The 20,748-nt window shown below is 39.3% G+C and overlaps 1 protein-coding gene across 4 annotated transcripts in view; it reads right to left on the bottom strand.

Annotated features, from left to right (window-relative positions):
• Positions 1-14,243: 14,243 nt before the first annotated feature.
• The window catches only part of CCDC18 (coiled-coil domain containing 18), a 106,931-nt gene continuing 100,426 nt past the window's right edge, over positions 14,244-20,748 (bottom strand). For all 4 annotated transcript variants that reach the window (XM_069070526.1, XM_069070528.1, XM_069070527.1 and 1 more), the window contains 2 exons: positions 19,651-20,121; positions 14,244-14,520 (listed from right to left, as the gene is read on the bottom strand). In XM_069070526.1, coding sequence (XP_068926627.1) covers positions 14,506-14,520; positions 19,651-20,121 — 486 coding nt within the window. In that variant the 3' untranslated portion in view covers positions 14,244-14,505. The remainder of the gene's footprint in view (positions 14,521-19,650; positions 20,122-20,748) is intronic.

Raw genomic sequence — 20,748 nt, 5'->3', positions numbered from 1 at the left:
CACAAGTCTTACTCCATCCCCACTCGCCATGCTACTGAAATTGCTCTTGTCAAGAGCCTTGAAACTTCTTAATTTCCATATCCAATGGTCTTTTTTCAGCCATCATTCTCTGACCTTTTGGTAGCATTTGAACACTGCTGACCATTGACTCTTTCTTGATCATCTGTCCTCCCCTAGCTTTCATGATACTATTTTTTCCTGGTTTTCTTGTCCCAACTTATTCTCAACTCTACCCTCCAGACCTCTTCTCTTCCTCCTTGCCACACAACTTGACACCTTGAAGAAAATTCTACCCTGAGGCCTGGTTTCCTGAGTTGTGACTGCCTACCTGGGCCACTATTTCAGGAGATGCCCTGGCAAGGTTCTACCTCCCTCCTGATTCTACACTCTGGAATTCTTTTCCTCCTCCTCCTTCTCCTCTTTTTCCTTGACCCTGTGTAGATGCCATCCTTTCCCTATTGTATCCCTTAAATATGTTACCTCTGATATTAAAATGTAAGTTCTTTGAGGCCAGAGACTATCTTGATTGATTGTATTTGCATCTCCTGTCCTTAGCACAGTTCTTGGTACATAGTAAGTACTTAATAAATGCTTTATCATCCATCCATCCATCTGTGTCTGTCTGTCTATTGTCATAACTGTTTCTTCTCAATCTCTTTCACTATTCATCTTCCTATTCCCATCTTTTCAATGGTGATTGTCCCTCAAAGTTATGTTCTTGACTCTCTTCTCCTCACTCTTTGAAAAACTGTAACTAGACTGGGGGCAAACAACTTTGTCCCAGTATGCTCATATCTATCAATGAATGTATGACCAAGGAAGAACAGTTTCCTCTCTATAGTAACTTCTATCCTCATGCCTTGATTTGCAGTCCTTTGATCTTGTCATCTCTCTGCTCCCTTCCCCCAATCATGCAAAATATATTTCCATGTTAGCCATGTTCTGAAAAAAAAATAAAGAAAAAAAAGTGAAGGAATAAAAATATACTTCAGTCTGTACTCTATATTCATCAGTTCCCTATCTGGAGGTGAGTAGCATTTTACATTATGAGTCTTTTGAAGTTGTGATGGATCACTGTATAGGTCAGAGTTACTCAGTCTTTCATAGCTGATTATCTTTAACAAATTCTTCCAGAGTTAAATAAAACATAGAAATAATCTTTGAGCCAGTTCCCTTTCCTGCAAACCCAGGAGGCTGAACTGGAGATAATCTTGGAACATCTCTCCCAGCTCTAAATCCTATAGCTTTCTAATCCTGTTGTATGTACCTCAAGTATATTATACATTGTGGTCCTTTGTCCTTAATTTTTAGAGAAAAGAATGCAAGCCCTTTACATGAGGGGCAGTCTGATTAGAATCCTATACTGGGGTTAAAGTATAGTTATCCTAGTTTACAAACTGAGCAGCCTCTGAATAGATCTTACACCTAGACCTATGATAGAGCCAAAGAAATTTGCCTACCCAGAATTCATAGTAAAGCCTACTGCTATACTGCCCTCTTACCTGCTCCTACATTCTGCTGTTTCATTAAGGGATAATTATATACTTTTGTCAAAAATATTTGGGCCTCACCCAGCAATACCACTACTATCCAAAATAGTATCCCAAAGAGATCAAAGCAAAAGGAAAAGGTCCCATGTATACAAAAATATTCATAGCAGCTCTTTTTGCAGTAGCAAAGAATTGGAAATTGAAGGAATGCCCATCCATTGGGGAATGTCTGAACACGTTGTGAATTTCTCTCCAATACCATCTCAGTCCTTAGAGGGAGTGGGCCCTCTCTAAACACAGTTCCTATATAGCATTGATACCACCAAGCTATGTCCAAATGCAGCATTTCTGCTGAATGAACCCTCATCTCAGTTATGACTGGGACAGGTCCTGATGATCCTTCTTTGCTCTTAGGGACTTCATTGATGGACTCTGTGGATTCCACTTCTGGACTTTGGGTGACTTACTCATCTGACATCTTAAAGTACACAGGGTGATAATCATATCCAATCTCCTTCACCTAAATTGAAAGAACAAATACTAAGGCAAAAATCTGAGGTCCATGTTTATGGGCCATATGTTGGCCTCAGATGGGGAGAGCCCAAAACTCTCTCTTCATGGCATTCTCTCTCTTTTTTAACAGAAACGGCACCAGGCAGGAAGGAGTCAGACTAAAAGAGAAAGGATTCTAGTCAATGAGTATCTTTTGAATGTACCCCAGTTTCAGTTCTATAGCCAAAGAACCCTCCTCTTTACTATGTGCTTAGTGGATCAAAACCAGTTCCAGACTGTCTGCACTTGATCCAAAGTCCACATGGGGATTGCATCAGCCAAGTAGACTGCATTTCCTCATGAAGGCCGATCTTACTGGCCAGTTCCCCAGTTATAAAATGAGGAGGTTGGACTAAATGATTCCTAATGTCCTTTTCAGCTCTACTAAATCCTATAATCAGTTATTTACTTACATGTGTCACTTCAGACAAGCAGCCCCAGGTTTAAGGTATTCTGTGGGTTTGCATCTACTAAAAACCCTTACAAGTCCCCAGTGATGTATTTCATTTTACTTGTCAGTCAGAGGACACTATTAATTCAAAGAAAAAAGTCTTTTAATAAAATGGTATTGTGTGAAAAAACAGTAGGATGTTTCCTCCATAAACACATTCATTACAAATACACCATCATTTGGATGTATAAACACCTAGAGAACATGTGTGGAAGGGCACACATAGGAAACATGGAGAGGCATGTAGACAGAGAGACAGAGAGAGGGAAAGAAGAGAGAGAAGGGAAGAAGAAGAAGGAGGAGGAGGAGGAGGAGGAGGAGGAAAAGGAGGAGGAGAAGGAGGACAATGAGGAGAAGGAGGAGGAGGAGGAGGAAAAGGTGAAGAGAAGAAGAAGAGAGGAAGGGAAGAGAGAAAGACAAGAGACACACAGAGAGAGGGAGTATGAGAGAGGGAGAGAGAAAAAGAGAGGGATAAAGGAGAGAGGGAAAAAGAGACAGAATACATAGCCACATGAATATGTTATCCTCCCATCTAATCATGTGGATAATGGGCATGTAAAATTCTAAAAATAAACTGAATAGAAATTCCAGATCAGAGTCCATCAAAGTTAATTTTAAATGATGCTTATTCTTTAGAACTGAGTCTAGAAACCCATACAGGTTTCCATTAATTTTTGAACTCTCTCTTCTTTTTTAAATTTAGATCCCTAGAAGAAACACTTTAAATATCCTTCATGAGAAGCAACTTTGGAGTACCTCCTTCCCATCGGATGTCTGAATTTACTGGAGCATTTAAGAGGTCTTCAGATGTTCCCTTGGCTACATATCATGGAAATGCAGATAGTTTGGCCAGAGCTCGAACTTCATTCTGGAAATAACATCACTTTTTTCCTCTGGTTCTATCATACATGAGATGACCCAAAAGTCTTAGTGAAGTTTTAGACTTTAGTAATTTAAAACTACACTAAGATTTTTGGGATATTCTGTATCTTACTTCATTGTGTTTACCAAGTAGGGCAAATAGTAGAGGCAATTTTGTAGAAACCAGGCCTTGCGTTGTGTACATACTTGTAAAAATTAAGTTCCAGGTGTAAAAATATTTGGCCCTCCGACATTTCTCAGTGGTGAATCACAGTAGTTGCCGTCCCACTTTTAGCATAGCAACAGAACTGGTCTGGCTGGCCAGCCAGGCTTCAGAATACTGCTCTGCTACAGGGATGTGTTTTTCCTTAAAGAAAAAAAGCACCCAAGGCTTTCACCCATCAGACATGGGCCATTGTTTTGGGTTTTATTGGCATTTTCATCACCTGCATAAAGGCATTCATCTTTACTGATGATATGTGGAGGGGACACGTGGACATGTGGAAATATATACAGGATAGTCTTTGGGACCTGGGGAGTGGAATGTCAGGGCTAACTCCCAGGAGTGCCTTATATTCTAGATGCCATCATTTCAAGGCATTGGCTAAGAAGATGAATTTCAGGAGATCCAAAACACTTGGAAGAGGGCATTTGGTTCCAATTCAGAAACCACTCAAATACAGGGTATCCCTAAAGTCTTAGTGTACTTTTAAGCTTTAATAACAATATATTTAAGTAATGTTGGCAAAGCACATTTTCCCCTTTGATTAGAGTCCCCAGTTTTGGGGTGTCCTCTCCTCTGTCCCCCAAAAGACTTGCTTAAAACTTCAGTAAGACTTTTGGGACACTGTATATAATCCAAAGGAATGATATATTTTGCCAATATTATTTAAATCTTGCCACACTGTCCATAAAGCACAGTGTCTAATTACTTTTCGCATTGGAAACTAAATTAGAACAGAAATTAAGGCATTTGGTGAAGGTGACACTGAGAGGTAGGCCACGGGAAGAGGAAGGAGAAGAAAGTTGGCTTTCCTGGGGGGTGGAAGCCAAGTAAACATTGAGTGACCCTTAAAAGCAGGGAAGGAAAACATCATTTAAGTAAATTTGATCCCAGTTAAAGAAGTAAAATTATCTAAGATGCTCTTCTGATGTTAATGTTATTTTTAAGGCTGGAGTGGGGGGTGGTATAGAAAGGGTTGAGGTTGGAGCAGCTAGGTGGCACAGTGAATAGAGCACCTGCCCTGGAGTCAGGAGGACCTGAGTTCAAATCTGTCCTCAGACACTTAACACTTACTAGCCGTGTGACCTTGGGCAAGTCACTTAACCCCAATTGCCCTCCAAAAAAGCAAAAAAAAAAAGGGTTGAGGTTAAAGATTCTTTATTCAATTAAACTGCAGCAGCCCAACTTCAGTAAATTGAAATCTCCAGGCATGGGGCTACAAAGACAAAACCAGAAGCTTACATGCAATAGGAGAACAACATATATATAGACACAAAGTAAATAAAATGAGTGGGGAATGTAGAGATGAGGGGAAAACACTAGCAGCTGGGGAATCAGGAAAGGCTATAAATGAGAGGTCTGTGAGCCAAGCAAGATTCTCTACCATCTTTCAAAGACTAAATCCTATCTATTATATTACACTTAGTAAGGTAAAAAAAGGATGTTAATCATTCACTCAACAATCCAGCACCCATTATGTACAAAACACTGTAATGGATATGATGAGAAATTAAAAAAAAAAAAGAATATACAGGGGCATATAGGTGGTGCAGTGAGCAAAGCACCAGCCCCAGAGTCAGGAGGACCCCAGTTAGGTTCCGGCCTCAGACACTTAACACCCACACAAAAAAAAACTAGCCATGTAACCTTGGGCAAGTTACTTAACCCCAATTGCCCTCCAAAAAGAAAAAAAAATACATAGGCCCATCCCTCAAGGAGTTTATAATGTAATTGGGAAGATAACCTGGCCCTAGAAGGCCAAGTTTAGAGCAAGGACTAGAAGTTATGGAGGGGAGGGTAAATTTGGACTTAATGGAGGAGCTGCCTGGTAATTTGGGTAAAGTGAGCTGCTTGAGGAACTGGGGAGGTACCACCTCACTGGATGTCTTTAGATCAAGGCTAGTTAACCACTTCTCAGAGGAAATGTTCTTTTATGTATGGGTTGTATTTGATTCCTTAAGAGTCTTTCCAACTGACATTCACTAAGACCAACTCAGGAAAATTTGCTAACAGACAAATGGCAAAAGAGGCATTATGATAAATGCCTGATGAGTGGTACAGATAATTCTATAGGATTTCAGAGAATGGGGAGATCATATCTAGCTGGGGGGCTGAGAAGTTTTATGGAGCAGGGAGAATTGAGCTGGGCTTTCAGGACGGGTGGGTTTCAGCAAGGAAGAGGAAGAGCATTCCAAGGCAGATGAAATGGTGTGAACAAAGGAACAAAGACAAGAATTGGAAGGGGTTTGTAGGACATTTATAGTTTTATTTCATATAATGAATTTGGCAAACAGCAAAGATGATAATTTTGCTACATAAAAGAAAAGAAAGCAAAAGTGCATGAAGTTATGAACTATTATTTTGTTTTCAAAAAACACATTAACATGACAGTAATTGTTTTCCTTCTAACTGCATTAATGGTTTTGTGCAAAATCTTTTCAGTCCACTTTATTTTTTATATTCATCTCTATCCCTCATTTGGTCAAGAATTCTTCCTGTACCTAATGGTCTGAAGGGAATCTCCTTTCCTTCTCCCATTTGTTTATGATATGGGAATTTTATATTTAAGTCATGTGTCTTTTTTGAGTTTTTTTTTGTGATGGATGATGTGAGGCATTGGTAGGGAAGCAAAATCTAACACTGAAGAGTCTGGTCCTGCTCCTTCGTCCTTCTCTACTCTCAGGGTAGATGCTTAGCTCTGCTTCTTTTTTCTTTTTCTCCTTTTAATCTCCCCCTAAATGACCTACCATCTGAATTTGAAATGTATTTTGCTCAAGACGAACCCCTAGATGAGGGCACCAAGGTGGTGCAGTGGATAGAAGTGCTGGGCCTGGAGGCAGGAAGACTCCTCTTCCTGAGTTCAAATCTGGTCTCAGACACTTATTAGCTATGACTTACCTGGGCAAGTCACTTAACCTTAACCCTATTTGCCTCAGTTTTCTCATCTGCAAATGGAGCTGGAGAAGGAAATGGCAAACCACTCCAGTATCTTTGCCAAGAAAATCTCAAATGAGTCTCACAAAGAGCTGGATATGCCTGGACAACAATGACAAAATCCCCTAGATGACACAGTAGATAGGTAGACCTGGAGTCAGGAAAGATCTGAATTTAAATTCAGCCTCAGACATTTATTAGCTGTATGACTCTAGGCAAGTCATTTAACCTGTCTCCTCAACTGTAAAATGAGGATACCCTACTTCAAATGGGATATTTTAAATTTATATATTAACTTTTTTTATTTATTTATAAAGAGGCCACTAAATAAATATCATGTAAGGGGGACAATAAATAGGCCAATCCATCTGGGTCACAGAATGAGGGGGAGTAATTTGCAGTAATGCAGGCCACAGCCAGAATGTGAAGGGCTTTAAATGATAGGCAGAAGAGTTCATAGCTTATCATAGAACCAATAAGGAGCCACTGAAGCTTTCTTGAGTAAGGGAGTGGCAAAATCACACTTGAGGAACCACTACTGGACAGCTGCAATGGAGGGAAGTGTTTGGAAAGGGCAGAGACCTTGAGGCAGGGAAAGGAGGAGGCTATTGCAATAGTCCAGGTGAGATGTGAGGAGAGCTTCAATGGAAAGGAGATATAATTCAATCCAATACACATTTTTCAGGTGCTTACAATGTGCCAGGCACTGTGCTAAGCACCGGGGATACAATTAATAAAAAGAAAGATGGTTTCTCCCCTTAAGGAGCTTACAATCTATTGGGGGGTGGGAGAAAAAGAAGGCAGGAAAAGGGATGAGGGTGGAACATGTGTCCTCCACAGGGACAGAGAAGTTCCGAAGAAGGGTGGGGTTTTATGGAAAGAATGAATTCTATTTTGGACATATGAGTTTGAGATACTCATGACACATGGAGATGAAATGACCAGCTGGCATTAATGATACAGGACTGGAGCTCAGGAAGGGTGGCATATGCAGTCATCTGCATTGGGAGTCATCTGTATTGAAATAAAAGTTAAATCCAAGGATCTGAAAGATCCTCAAGAGAGACTATCCAAGGGCGGCGGCCACATGTGGACCTCTAGGTCCTCAAGTACGGCCCTTTGTCCGAATCCAAACTTCACAGAATAGATCCCCCTAATAAAAGGATTTGTTCTGTAAAACTTGGACTCAGTCAGAAGGCCACACCCGAGGACCTAGAAGGCCACATGTGGCCTTGAGACCAAAGGTTCCCCATCCCTGGATACAGAGACAAGACCCAGGACAAAGCCCTGGGCTTGACCCCTTAAGGGGGTGGACATGCATTATGATCCTGCAAAGGAGATTGAGAATAGCCAGACAAATAGGAAGAGAATCACAACAGAATGATGCCGCAAAAACCCAAGGAGAAGACGATGTCTTTTGTGTGAAGTTTTTCCTTGTCCTTCCCGGGGGCTAGTGCCTGTCATTTCAAGGTGCTAAACTATCTCTTTTGTGTGTGTATGTAAACATACGTAGAGAACATATATACTCATGGGAACTTCCCCACCTTATGTTGCTGGCATTAGAATGTAAGCCCTTTGGGGGCAGGGACTACTTCCCTTGTATCTTTGTCTTCTCAGTTCCTAGCAGAGTGTTGGGCCTATTAACCAATACTTGATTGATGACTGAAGTAGGGAGTGAGCAAGTTGTAGAGAAATTAAAAGCACAAAGATTGAGAAAAGACCATTGTATTTAGTAGTAAAAAGATCATTGGTGACTTTGGAGAAAGAAGTTTAAGTGTGGAGGGACAGAGGGAGGAGGAAGGACTGGAAAATGAGAAGTAGGACAGAAGTAGAGCTTTTTTAGGCATTTTGCTAGGAAAGATGAAGTTTTATATATGATATGATTGCTTGAAATTATGGTAGAGTCAAATAAAGGGTTTCTTTCTTTAAGGTTGGGAAAGATCTGGATATATTAACTCTAGTTGAGGGGCAAAGAATTTGATTAAGAAAGTTCACATATGGAAATAGTGAGAGATAATGCTGGAAAAGTAGATTGGAGCCAGATGGAGAAAAACTTTGAATTCCAGTCTTAAGAGTTTGAACTTTATCCTAAAGGCAATGAAGAGCCATTGGAGAATTTTGAGCTAGGGAGTGACATGATTTAAGTGGCATTTAGAGAGATTAATTTGGTGTCAAGTACAGGATAAATCGGTAGGGGACTTGGCAACAGAGAGGCCAATTAAGAGGCTACAGCAAAAAAAAAACTAAGAAGCCCTTCATAAAAATCTCCCAAATGACGAAGGTTGAGACAAAATGGTTTCCTGACTAATTCTAAAGTGACCAGGAAATTCTATTCTTCACAGCATCCTATTGCTGGGATTTGCTGCTTATCCGGGTTTAACCATATTTGACTCTCTCACAGCTATTGCTAACAGTTACTGTTAGCCACACACATACACTGTAGGGGATAGGCCAGTAGTGTGTATTGGTGAGTCTAAATTTGTCATCAGACCTATAAAAAGACTTTATAACTAATTTGAAGAAATGTTGGTATACTTCTATTTACCATCCTGTGACTTGGATTTTTTTTTTTTTGGTAGAGGATTTGCATTTTACACAAAGATACAGCCCACAGATTCATATTCCAGAGAGACAGAGACAGAGAGAGAAACGGAGAGACAGAGACAGGGAGACAGACAGAGACAGAGAGAGAAACAGATAGAGACAGAGAGAGAGAAAAAACAGGAAAGCATAACCACATAAAAGTTAGTGAATATTATCTGTCATTGAAAGGGGAACAAGCACTAAAGTTATAGGACCTGGGTTCAGATCCTACCTCTGGATGCTACCACCTGTGAGGCCTTGGCATGGGTCTCAGTTACCTCAGCTGTAAATGGAAGGGTCAGAATCTTAGCCTCACATCTAGGATCCCATGTCTGCCATATTTTCAACTGATAGGATTTACTACCTTTTGCCTGAAAAGGGGGAAGGGAGAAGGAAGGAAAGAAGGGCAGTTTATCTTTGGCCTCGTAATTCTACCCTACCCCAAAGACCACAATCTCTCCTTCTTTAGGGACAGAAATGGGACCCATGCCCTGGGGTACCTAAGCTTTCCATCCTAGCATGTGTCCATACAATCAATCAACATTAAATTATTCAAGTCATTATTCAAGCAGCAAAGAAGACTGGCCCTCTCCAGCACTCGGCTCCATATGGGCTCTTTGAGGCTGTTTTACATAAAATTCATATCTCCCTCAGCACCGGGTACATTGCCTGGTAAACAGTAGGTGCTCTTGGCTCATCCAGAATGGATATGACTCCCGGATGCCAGCAGCACTCCCAGAACTAAGACTTGTCGAGAATACTCGACATACATACATACGACTGAGGCCACCTAGTGGGCCCGTCAGCCTCCTGCAGGGAGCCCATGAGTTCAAAGAACTGGGGAAGGCCTGGTGTTCTTAATAGGGATCCCACCCTCCTTACCCTCTATCGCTAACCACAAGTGACTTCTACAGCTTTAATCCCCTACTCTAAGTGCTGTAGCCACAGCTCTAAGTCAAACTGCTGCTAGACATAATTAAAGTTCATAAATAAAACCATTCTTTTCAAAAAGAGAAGCCTCACCAAGTAAAACCAGAGGCAGGGAGACAGCAGAGGCTAGTTCATACCTACATACCCTATGACACAGAGGTGGGACAGAGGAGCTGGCAGCTGGCTGAGGGAATCGGATTCAGATTTCAACAGGATAGAGCAGGGGTTCTTAACCTGGAGTCCATGAGCTCAGTGTGGTGGGGAATTGGCTCTTGGTCTCACGTACTTGTGTTCCTTCTTTAGACAGGATGTGCCGAAAGTCTTAGTGCAGTTTTAAGCTATTAAAACTGAAAAGACTTGGGACGGCCAGATGATGCAGTGAATAAAGCATCAGCACTGGAGTCAGGAGGACCTGAGTTCAAATCCGACCTCAGACACTTAACACTTATTAGCTGTGTGACCTTGGGTAAGTCATTTAACCCCAATTGCCCTGCCCTCCCCCCTCCAAAAAGTGCAAAAAAAAACCAACCAAACAAACAAACTGAAGACTTTTGGGCCATCTTAAGCACCTTAGATATCAGACCTGTTAGCCTGTTACTGAGTTGAGGAACCATGTTTGTACAAGAATTCAATCTAGCTCTACCCCACTGAGCTTTTCTCCCTCTTCATGCTCTAAACAAAATTAAATACTTTGTGTTCCCTCTGGAATTGGCTCTATTGGGATGAAAATCAGAGGACCTGGTTCCAAATCCCAGCTCTACCACTTACTACTACATGTATGAACTTGACCAGGTGATTTAACCTCTCTGGGAAAGCGTCTTCATTGGTAAAATTATGGATTTGGACTAAATAATCATTACATTTTCCTCCTAACTCAAGATTCTATGATGACCCCAATTTTCACTTCATTTGAACTGTATCATATACCTGACTGAACTACATAAAATGGAATCCATCTTGATTTCTAGGTGTCCAATTTGTTTTATTCTTTAAAAATTCTTAAACACCAAAAAAAAAAAAAAGAAAAAAGGGTTTCCCTACACACAAAACACAGAGGATTCTGTGAAAGTGAATCTCCATTTCACAACACTTGTTTAAAAAATATGTTTTTATGTATGTATGTATATACATACTCAGCATCTTGGGTCCATTACTTGTCTATCAGGAGCTGAATAACATGCTTTTTCACAGGTTTATCATAGGTTCTCTGGGAAAATGTTTGGTCGTTACATTGATGCAAGTTCTAAGATCCTTCCAAGCTCTCTTTCCTTCAGTGTCCTGGCCCAGTGTATACTGTCCTGGTTCTGCTCACTTCACCTCTGTACCAGCTCCCACTACCCAGGACTGTCTAAAACCACCCTCTCCCCTGACTCCTTGTGGCACAATAACATTCCGTTCCATTCCTAATGTCACAGCTTGGCTGTTCTCTGTCTAGGAGGCGATCTCAGTGCTTTTCTCATTCCACTTCTTTTCCCTATCTTAACACCCAGCCCCTTCAGGATCAGTGTGTTTTACTTGTTTCTATTGCCTCCATCTTAGCCTCATCCCCCACTTTTTTCTATGAGTCTGATGTATTGTTTTGGGTGACAGGGAGGTTCATCACATGTCCACTTCTCCCACCCCTTCTTCCATGTCTGGATGTTATTCTACTCAAGAACCCTGATTACAAGAAGGAGAGCGTCCTACCATCTTCTTCCTCCCGTCTACACTAGGGTGTCCTCCCTACGCTTTCCTTTCTTCAAACCCTCAGAACAGAACCCACCCAGAATTATGGTTTAGAAAACACGTGTTTCTTCTCCTCATTATGTTAATGCTAACACAACATCATCATATAGTTCTTTTTAGCTGCTTAAATAAATTTACCTTCCTAGGTTTTCCTGGATTGCTATGTTTGATTTTCAAACTTCCTCCTCAGCTCTGGTCTTTTCATCATTTTCAGAAATATCTGAAAAAAGTCTCCAGGTCTTATGTGATTTTGACTGTGTACATTTCCTTGGTACTTTAACGGCTTTTTTTTTTTGGATCCTTGTACTATTGTTTTCTTTGACATGGGTGTTCTAGAATTTGGCTGACATTCTTGGGATTTTTCCTTTTGGTGTCTTTTAGGAGATGATTACTGGATTATATTTATCTGTATTTTCTCCTCTGGTTCTACTAAATTTGGGTAGTTTTCATTTATGATTGCTTCAAACTGTCTAGCCTTTAAAAAAATCCATGGTTTTTAGGAAGTACACAGCCCAGGGTTTGGACACTGGGATGTCCGAGGTTCAGAAGGCTAGATCTCAGGGACCTCAGAGCCCCTGTGCTGTCCCAGTCTGAGCTTTGTAGCACTTGAAGGAGGCCAAGAGGACTTCACACAGGGGCATGGGCTTACCGAGGTGTGTGCAAATATATTGCTCCTACACCAAGCCATTTCCCCTCTCTTCCCCAAGGGAGGAGAGCCTAGCACCAGAAAGAGCATGCTGTCTAAGGCCTAATGAGGAGTAGCAAACCCAGACTCTGCCTGCTGTTGGCCCCTTGAGTCATGTGGATTATGCAGTTAATGCTAATATGGTGCCAAGAATGTGGAGTACTTTAGAAGTCACTGAAGTGGGGAAGACTCTGACCACAGACTCTTGCAACTTCCCTTTTTGGGGGGTCTGCCCATGGACATAACACAAAGTTGTGAAAAATGAAATCTGTTGGAGGGGGGAGGGGGGTGGGGCAGTGACCCTTGGTAGCCATGGGTACGGATCTTCCGAATTTTCTGTCAGTGCTCACATGGGAGCTGGAAATTTTCCTCATTGGTAGAGACACAGGTCCAGGACAAAATGAAGATTGTGAAAGTAAATGGGGGAGGGGGGGGGTCATGAACTAGAGGTAATTGATTAAAAGCTCTTAAAATGGAAGCCCCGGGATACATTTGCAAATGAGTCGGTAATTAAACCTTCCCTCTTTCCTATAATCTCTCATATGGGTACCTAGTGTTCCTTTTCTATTCAATCAATCAACCAACCAATCAATCAATCAATCAACAAGTATTTATTGAGTACCTACAAAGTGCCAGGCAGGGAAGTGTTGGAGATACAAAGAAAATCAAAATAGCCCAGACCTTGCGGAGCCCCCACCAAAACAGGGGTAAGGGAGCCTTGGAGGGGGAGGGGCAAGAAAGCTGGCAATTCCCATTCATTCCTTCTCTAAGGGGGCAATTTTAGGTGCTTTCTCCTCGCTTACCAAAATGAGGCATTGAACCACAGGTATTCGATTGGAAATCCTGTGATACTTGACTACGCCGGCCTTAATTTATTTTTGTAGAACCAAGTACAGAAGAATGTATCGTGTAGGCTGAGTCACTTAGTACTCAGTACTTACTGACTACTTAGTACTTAGAGCCCCAGACTCTCTTTTAATATTTAGCACTGATACATTTTTTCTTTTGTGAAAATGTTTGTAATGTTCAATAAACTCATTTACATAGTGGTAAATCTTTAAAATTCCAGAAAAAGCAGGGTTTGTAAAATATTTAGAACAGTTTATTGGATTGTGGTGGAACCACTGTTCTTATGGAACCAAGTGATACAAAAAAAGTGGGTCCTTTCTGCTGGTTATGACTTCTGATACTAATCTCTCTTCCAGCATGTGTTCTTTCTAGTGAGAAAGCAGAGTCTGGAGCTGTTTGGGCAAGTAACCCTTTGCTACACCTTGGGTTGCTTTCAGTATTAATTACCAAAGTTTCTAGCCTCTTCCTCTCAAGTGTCTGATGTCCTGTCCTGCTCCCTGTGGTATTGTAAATGCAATGAGACCTTTGTCAAGAACTGTGCTATTTGCGCTTGACAAGTTTGTCCCAATTTAGTCTGCAGGAGGATGATTTCCTGGTAGAGCCTATAGAAAGCCCATCCCCCTGTTGGAACTTCTAGGACAGGAAAGCCAGTCAATTATTATACAGCATATTATAAGAGTGGAGCACATGTTAGTGATAAAGCTTGCACACTACTTTTTACTTTCAATATTACAGCTAAGATTCCATTTGATCCCAATCATGAAGAATGAACAGGGGTTTATCTAGCAACAATAACATTAACAAAATCAATAATAGAATAGTTTTTTATGTTAAGCACTACCTACATTTTAAGTCAAATGTTAATATACAAACACATTAAATAAAATCGATTAGCTATTTGACTACAAATTTAGAAAATATCCTAAAGCATTTTCAAAGAACCAACAAATCAACAAAGCATTTAATTAGATATTAAATAAAAACTAAAAACATGTTATTAGGTTTATTAACAAAAGAGCTAATAAGTAAAATTTTAAAGTTATCACCTGAAATTCAAACTAAGGTTTTAAAAATACTTCCTTCAAAAGATAAAGAAATGTTAAGTATAAAATTTATTCAGTGATAAAAATAGTCAATATAAAATATAAACTATGTATGGTACTTAAGTATAATAGAGTGCCAATGGTTCAATTTTCTCATCATACCAGTATCTTCCATTTAATCACAAATCTTCTTCCTGGAATAATGTGAAATGCACAGGTTAATATATTTGAAACATTATCCTTCTGATTTATCATTTGAAAGCCCATGATAATAGCTGAGGGAACAAGTTAACTTAAATGGGGAACACTTTTTCTATAAAGGTCTGCTGAATTACTGAGGAAAATATATCAACAGATCACTTACAATGAAGTAAAAAAACTACTCCTAATACTTCCAAAATCTGTGATTTCCTAGGTGTAGGCAGTCCCTCCACCAATGCAGACTGCAAATCTTCCAACACTTTGAGCACTATTCTAGTTGAAAAAATTCATCACTGTGTATGTAGCCAATCTGGTGATGAACCTCTCTGAATTTAGGTAAGCTGGTCCTCAGATGCAGCTAATCTGTTGTTAGCTCCACATATTCTAAAGCTTTCTAGCTTGATAAGACTGGGTAGAGTTTGAATTCTGCTGACATAACTGCCCAGAGCTCAGCATGACCTCCACACATGATGAAGCATTCAAATAAGACTTGAATTCATATCAGTAAATTTTTTGAGAAAAATATGCATCAAAGGTTACACTCAGTTGGATTTTTAAAATTAAAAATAGGGAATATAACATTTTATTAAATTAATAGAAAAATGTATTTTTATAACATGCTTGGCTCCCTGCCTCCAGATTCCTCCAGTTCCCAAAGGTGGGCCCACTTAATCCTCCTCCTAGAGACTCAGGGACCAATCTGGCCCTGGAATACCTAGTTCATTGGTTTGTCATTAAGTCAGACTTGCTTGCTGGTCATGTTCTGACTTTGTATTTTGATTCCGGTAATTGAATTCTTGTCTTGATCCTTGAAAGGTAATGAGAGGGAAAAAGAGGATAGAGAAGAAAAAAGCTAAGGGGTGAGAAGGAAAGGAGAAAGAGAAACACAGAGACACAAAGAGAAGCATAGAGAAATGCAAGGAGGAATAAAAAAATGGGAGACAGAAGGAAAAGAATTTTAATATAAACTTAAAGTATTAGTGAACTATTTCTGTTCATTGGGTTGTGACATTTAGGTCCTAAGAATGTTATCACTTCTTCCTAATGTTTTAATACAAAAAAATTCAGAAACCCCACTTTGGATAGGATAGCCATAAGCCACCACCCAGGTACATTTATTCTGGAGATGGCAGAGTAATAAGGCAGGGAGTACTCTCCTGAGCTCTCCCAAATTCCCCTCCACACAACTTTAAAATAAAGCCTCAAAACAAATTACAGAGTGGCAAAACCAACAAAAGGAAGGAGTGAAGCAATTTTCCATCCCAAGACAACTTAGAAGGTTGGCATAAAGGTGGTTTAATTGGTGGCAGCAGCTTGTGGAGCTCTCAGTCCACTGACAGTAAGAGGATTGGACAACTGGTCAGAAGGACTCTTTGCTGGCATTGAGTGCAAGATTCTGTTGCATTGTCCATGTGTGCTTCTAGGTTGTGTCCCAGTAGCACTGCAGGAGCAGGAACCCTAGTCACAATTCCAGGGTGGAAAAGATTACTTATGGTCACTCACAGACCACAGTACAGGCCAGGAGAGCAGTAACCATACCTCTATTCTTAGATCATACCACTTTGGAAGAACTGAAAAACTACAGAACCCTAGAACTAGCTCTCAAAACAGCAGCATGAAAAACCTGAAGCTTGGGACAGTGCCCCCTTGGCCCTGGATCAAAGCCCAACTTTAACAAAGCTAAAAGTCAAAGATTAGGGGCGGCTGGGTGGTGCAGTGAATAGAGCACCCGCCCTGGAGTCAGGAGGACCTGAGTTCAAATCTGGCCTCAGACACTTAACACTTTCTAGCCATGTGACCTTGGGCAAATCACTTAACTACAATTCCCTGCCTTGCCCCCTCCAAAAAAGCGAAAAAAAAAAAGTCAAGAATTAGGCTGGAAAAATGAGCAACAACAACAACAACAACAACAGAACCTGACCATACAAAGTTACTAGGATAATAGGGAAGATCAAAACACAAATTCAGAAGATACCAACATCAAAATAGCTACATCCAAAGCTTCAAAGAAAAATGTGAATTGGTCTCAGGCCCAAAAAGAATTCCTGGAAGAGCTCAAAAAGGATTTGGAAAATCAAAAAAGAGGGATAGAAGAAAAAGTGGAAAAAGAAACGAGTGATCCAAGAAAACAATTTAAAAAGTCAACAACTTTGCAAAGGAGGCACAAAAAATACTGTAGAAAATAACACCTTAAAAAACCAAAATAGGTCAAATGGCAAAAGAGGAACAAAAATCCATGGGAAAGAAGCACTCCTTAAAAAGCAGCATTGGTCAAATGGAAAAATAGATACAAAAGCTCACTGAAGAAAATAATTCATTAAAAATTGGAATTGGTTATTAGCTAATAATTCCATGAGACATCAAGAAACAATAAAACAAGGTCAAAAGAAATGTTAAGAAATAGAAGAAAACATGAAATATTTCATTGGAAAATCAATTGACCTGGAAAATAGACTGAGGAGAGATAATTTAAGAATTACTAGACTATCTGAAAGTCATGATAAAAAAAAAGAGCCTAAACATCATCTTTCAAGAAATTATCAAGGAAAACTGCCCCCAATATACTAGAACCAGAGGATAAAACAGAAATTGAAAAAACCCACTAATCACCTCCTGAAAGAGATCCCTGAATGAAAACTCCCAGGAAGATTATAGCCAAATTCCTGAGCTCTTAAATCAAGGAGAAAATACTGTAAGCAGCCAGAAGAAACCATTCAAATATCCTAGAGCCACAGTCAGGATAACACAAGATTTAGCAGCTTCTACATTAAAGAATTGGAAAACTTGGAATATGATATTCTGAAGGGCAAAAAAGCTAGAATTACAACCAAGAATCACCTACCCAGCAAAACTGAGCATAATCCTTCAGGGGAAAAGATGGATATTCAATGGAAGAGAGGACTTTCACATATTCCTAATGAAAAAGACCAGAGCTGAATAGAAAAATCTGACTTTCAAGTATGAGACTCAAGAGAAGCATAAAAAGGTAAACGAGAAAAAAGAAATCATAAGGGACTCAATAAGGTTAAACTGTTTACTTCCTACATGCAAAGATGATACCTATAATTCCTAAGAACTTTATCATTATTAGAGCAGTTAAAAGGAATATACATGGACTGAGGCACAGGTATGAGCTGACTTTGATGGGATATCTAAAAAAAAAAACAATTAAGGAGTGAGAAAGAGGGATGCATTGGGAAAAGGGGAAGGGAGAGATAGAATGGGGTAAATTACCTCACATAAAAAAGGTATGACAGGAAGAGCTTTTATAATAGAGGGGAAGATGGGGGTGTGCCAGGTTGAACCTTAATCTCATCAGAATTGGCTCAAAGAAGGAATAATATACACACTTAGTTGGGTTTAGAAATCTATCTTACCCTATAAGGAAGTAGGAGGGGTGGGGAATAAGAGAAGAGTGGGGGCTAATAGAAGAGAGGGCAGATTGGAGGAGGCAGTGATCGGAAGCAAAACATTTTTGATGAGGGATGATGAAAGGATGAAAGAAGAGAAAGAAAAGGATAAATGGGGGGAGGAAATAGGATTGAGAGAAATACACAGTTATAACTGCAAATGTGAATGGGATGACTCACCCATAAAATGCAAATGGATGGCAGAATCGATTAAAACCAGAATCCAACAATATACTGTTTACAAGAAACACACTTGAAGCAGAGACACACATAGAGTAAATAAAGGTAAGTGGTCGGAGCACAGTCTATTATATTTCAGCTAAAGTGAAAAAAAAAAACCAGGGGTAGTAATCATGATCTCAGACAAAGCAAAAATAGAACTAATTTAGGTCTAAAAATAGACCTAAAATAATTATCTGGGAAACTATATCTTGTTAAAAGGAATCATAGGTAATGAAGTAATGTCAATACTAAACATATATGCACCAAATGGCATAGTATCCAGATTGTTAAAAGAAAAATTAAATGAGTTACAGAAGGAAATGGTAAAACTATCAACTTTCTCATCTCAGAACTACATAAATCTAACCAAAAAATAAACAATAAAGAAGTTAAGGAGATGAATAGAATTTTACAAAAATTAGATATGATGGAACCTCTGGAGAAAACTGAATGAGAACAGAAAGGAACATACATTTTTCTAAGCGGTACATGGCATCTACACAAAAAATTATCATGTTTTAAGGCATAAATACCTCACAACCACATGCAGAAAAGCAGAAATGTTAAATGCCTTCTTTTCAAATCATAATGCAATAAAAATTACATCAACAAAAGGCCATAGAAAAAGATTAAATTAACTGGAAACTAAATAATTTTAATCCTAAAGAATGAGTGGGTCATAGAAATCATAGAAACAATAATTTTATCAAAGAGAATGACAATAGTGAGACAAAATATCAAAATTCATGGGATGCAGCCAAAGCAGTACTTAGGAGAAAATTCATCTCTCTAAATTCTCACATCAATAACATAGAGAAAGAGCAGATCAATGAATTGGGCATACAACTTTAAAGCTATGAATAGTGGTTAATAATTCAATCAACTCTTCAAAAGTCAGTGACAACCAATAATAATTTTATTCTGATGCCCATAGCACAGCTGTATAAACAAGGTATGATATGGGCAATTTATCTCTGTTAACTATGATTCACCTCAGAACCCACTGAGCCTTTCTGTCTTTCCCTCTCTGTGAGCTTCACCCTTCCATTTCTCTTCTGTGTCTCTGGCTTTTTACCATCTTAACTCTTCCCCTGTGGAACTGAAGTGTATTTTTTAGTATTTGTTATACTTACTGAATAAAATTGTATATTCCCTTATTCTTAATTTTAAGAGAAGCCAAATGTTTTGTATTTCTCTAGCAAAAAAGACATTAGTTTTTCCTTGTGCAGCCCTTAATTTTTCCTGTTTAGTATCTTCCCATCATAGAAGAAGACTGCCACCCATGTTTAAAAAATGGTCATTATTTTAATTTTTCTAATTTAAAAAATCCTCTATTACTTTACAAACACCAATTTTCCTCCCAAATGTTAACTTTAAGCAAAATGCAAGAGGAGTTTTCACAGTACGGAAAATTCCATCTGAAAATATTTTCCCCCAAACAGAAACTATCCACTACTAGACAAATGCATACTCTTCACATAGGAATAATACCTGATTTGCACCAAATGCTGATAGAGAAGACTTTTTTGACAATCTCACTTCTTTGTTTATGTATTTTAACATTCCACTAAGTGTAGTGAAGTTATTACTTTGGGGAGCTTCATCACCATCTGCATCATACATCACTGAATCAAATACTTCTGATGGAGTATAAAGTGCATCTTTTTTATTTTCTTCTTCTGTTGGTAAAGGATTTTGAATGAGTACTTGTTTTAGATCCTCTAAGAGTTCTTCAGAAAGATCTTCATTGTCAATAGTCTTGACACTTAGGTCACTGGCACTAATAGAGCGACGCAATTTTCTAGATTTGAGAAATGATAGCTGAGGCTGTTTGAAAAGTACTGAATCTTGAATATTACACATAATTTCAGTAGGAGACAAAAGTGAGACTGGTAGATACTTTAAGCCTTCAGTCCTTTCATGTCCAGAAAGTTTGGCTTGCAACCTAGTTACCTCTGATTCCTACATAAAAATAAGAAAATTTGGGTCACTCACATATTCATGAATTTCAGACTCAGAAAGAAAGTAGTTCAACTTTTTATACAATGTAGCAGTTCTTTCTACAGACATCTCTAGAAAGAATGTACTACTCTTTGAGGCAAACCATCCCATTTCAGACAGCTCTGAGTATTAATTTGACTTTCAAAGCCCTTCATAACCTTGACTTCATGCCTTTCCAGTCTTCTTGTCCTCACTCTCTCCTTCACATACTCTATAATTCAGTGACACTGGCCTCACTGCTGTTCCTCAAACAAAAGACTCCCATTTCTTAACCTCATACATTTTCTTTATTCTTAATTCAATTATATTTTATTTTCAGTTCTTAATTCTCTCCCTCCCATCTTCCTGTCACCTACCCATTGAGAAAGCAAGAAAAACAAAACCAATAATATGTGTGTGTGTGTGTGTGTGTGTGTGTGTGTGTGTGTGTGTGTGTAGTCAAGAAAAACAAATTACCATGTTAGCTAAATCCCCACACCCCCAAATTAACATATATTTCAATTTGAACTCTGAGTCCATTACCTCTCTATCTAGCGGTAGATAACACATTTCATCATGAGTCCTCTGGCACTGTGGTTGGTGCCACTG

This window comes from Petaurus breviceps, unplaced genomic scaffold (genome assembly GCF_028583685.1).
Source record: "Petaurus breviceps papuanus isolate PSGF00001 unplaced genomic scaffold, PetGlider_PUasm1.0 90808, whole genome shotgun sequence".
Classification (NCBI taxonomy): Eukaryota; Metazoa; Chordata; class Mammalia; order Diprotodontia; family Petauridae; genus Petaurus; species Petaurus breviceps.
This window is presented reverse-complemented; position numbering and strand designations above follow the sequence as displayed.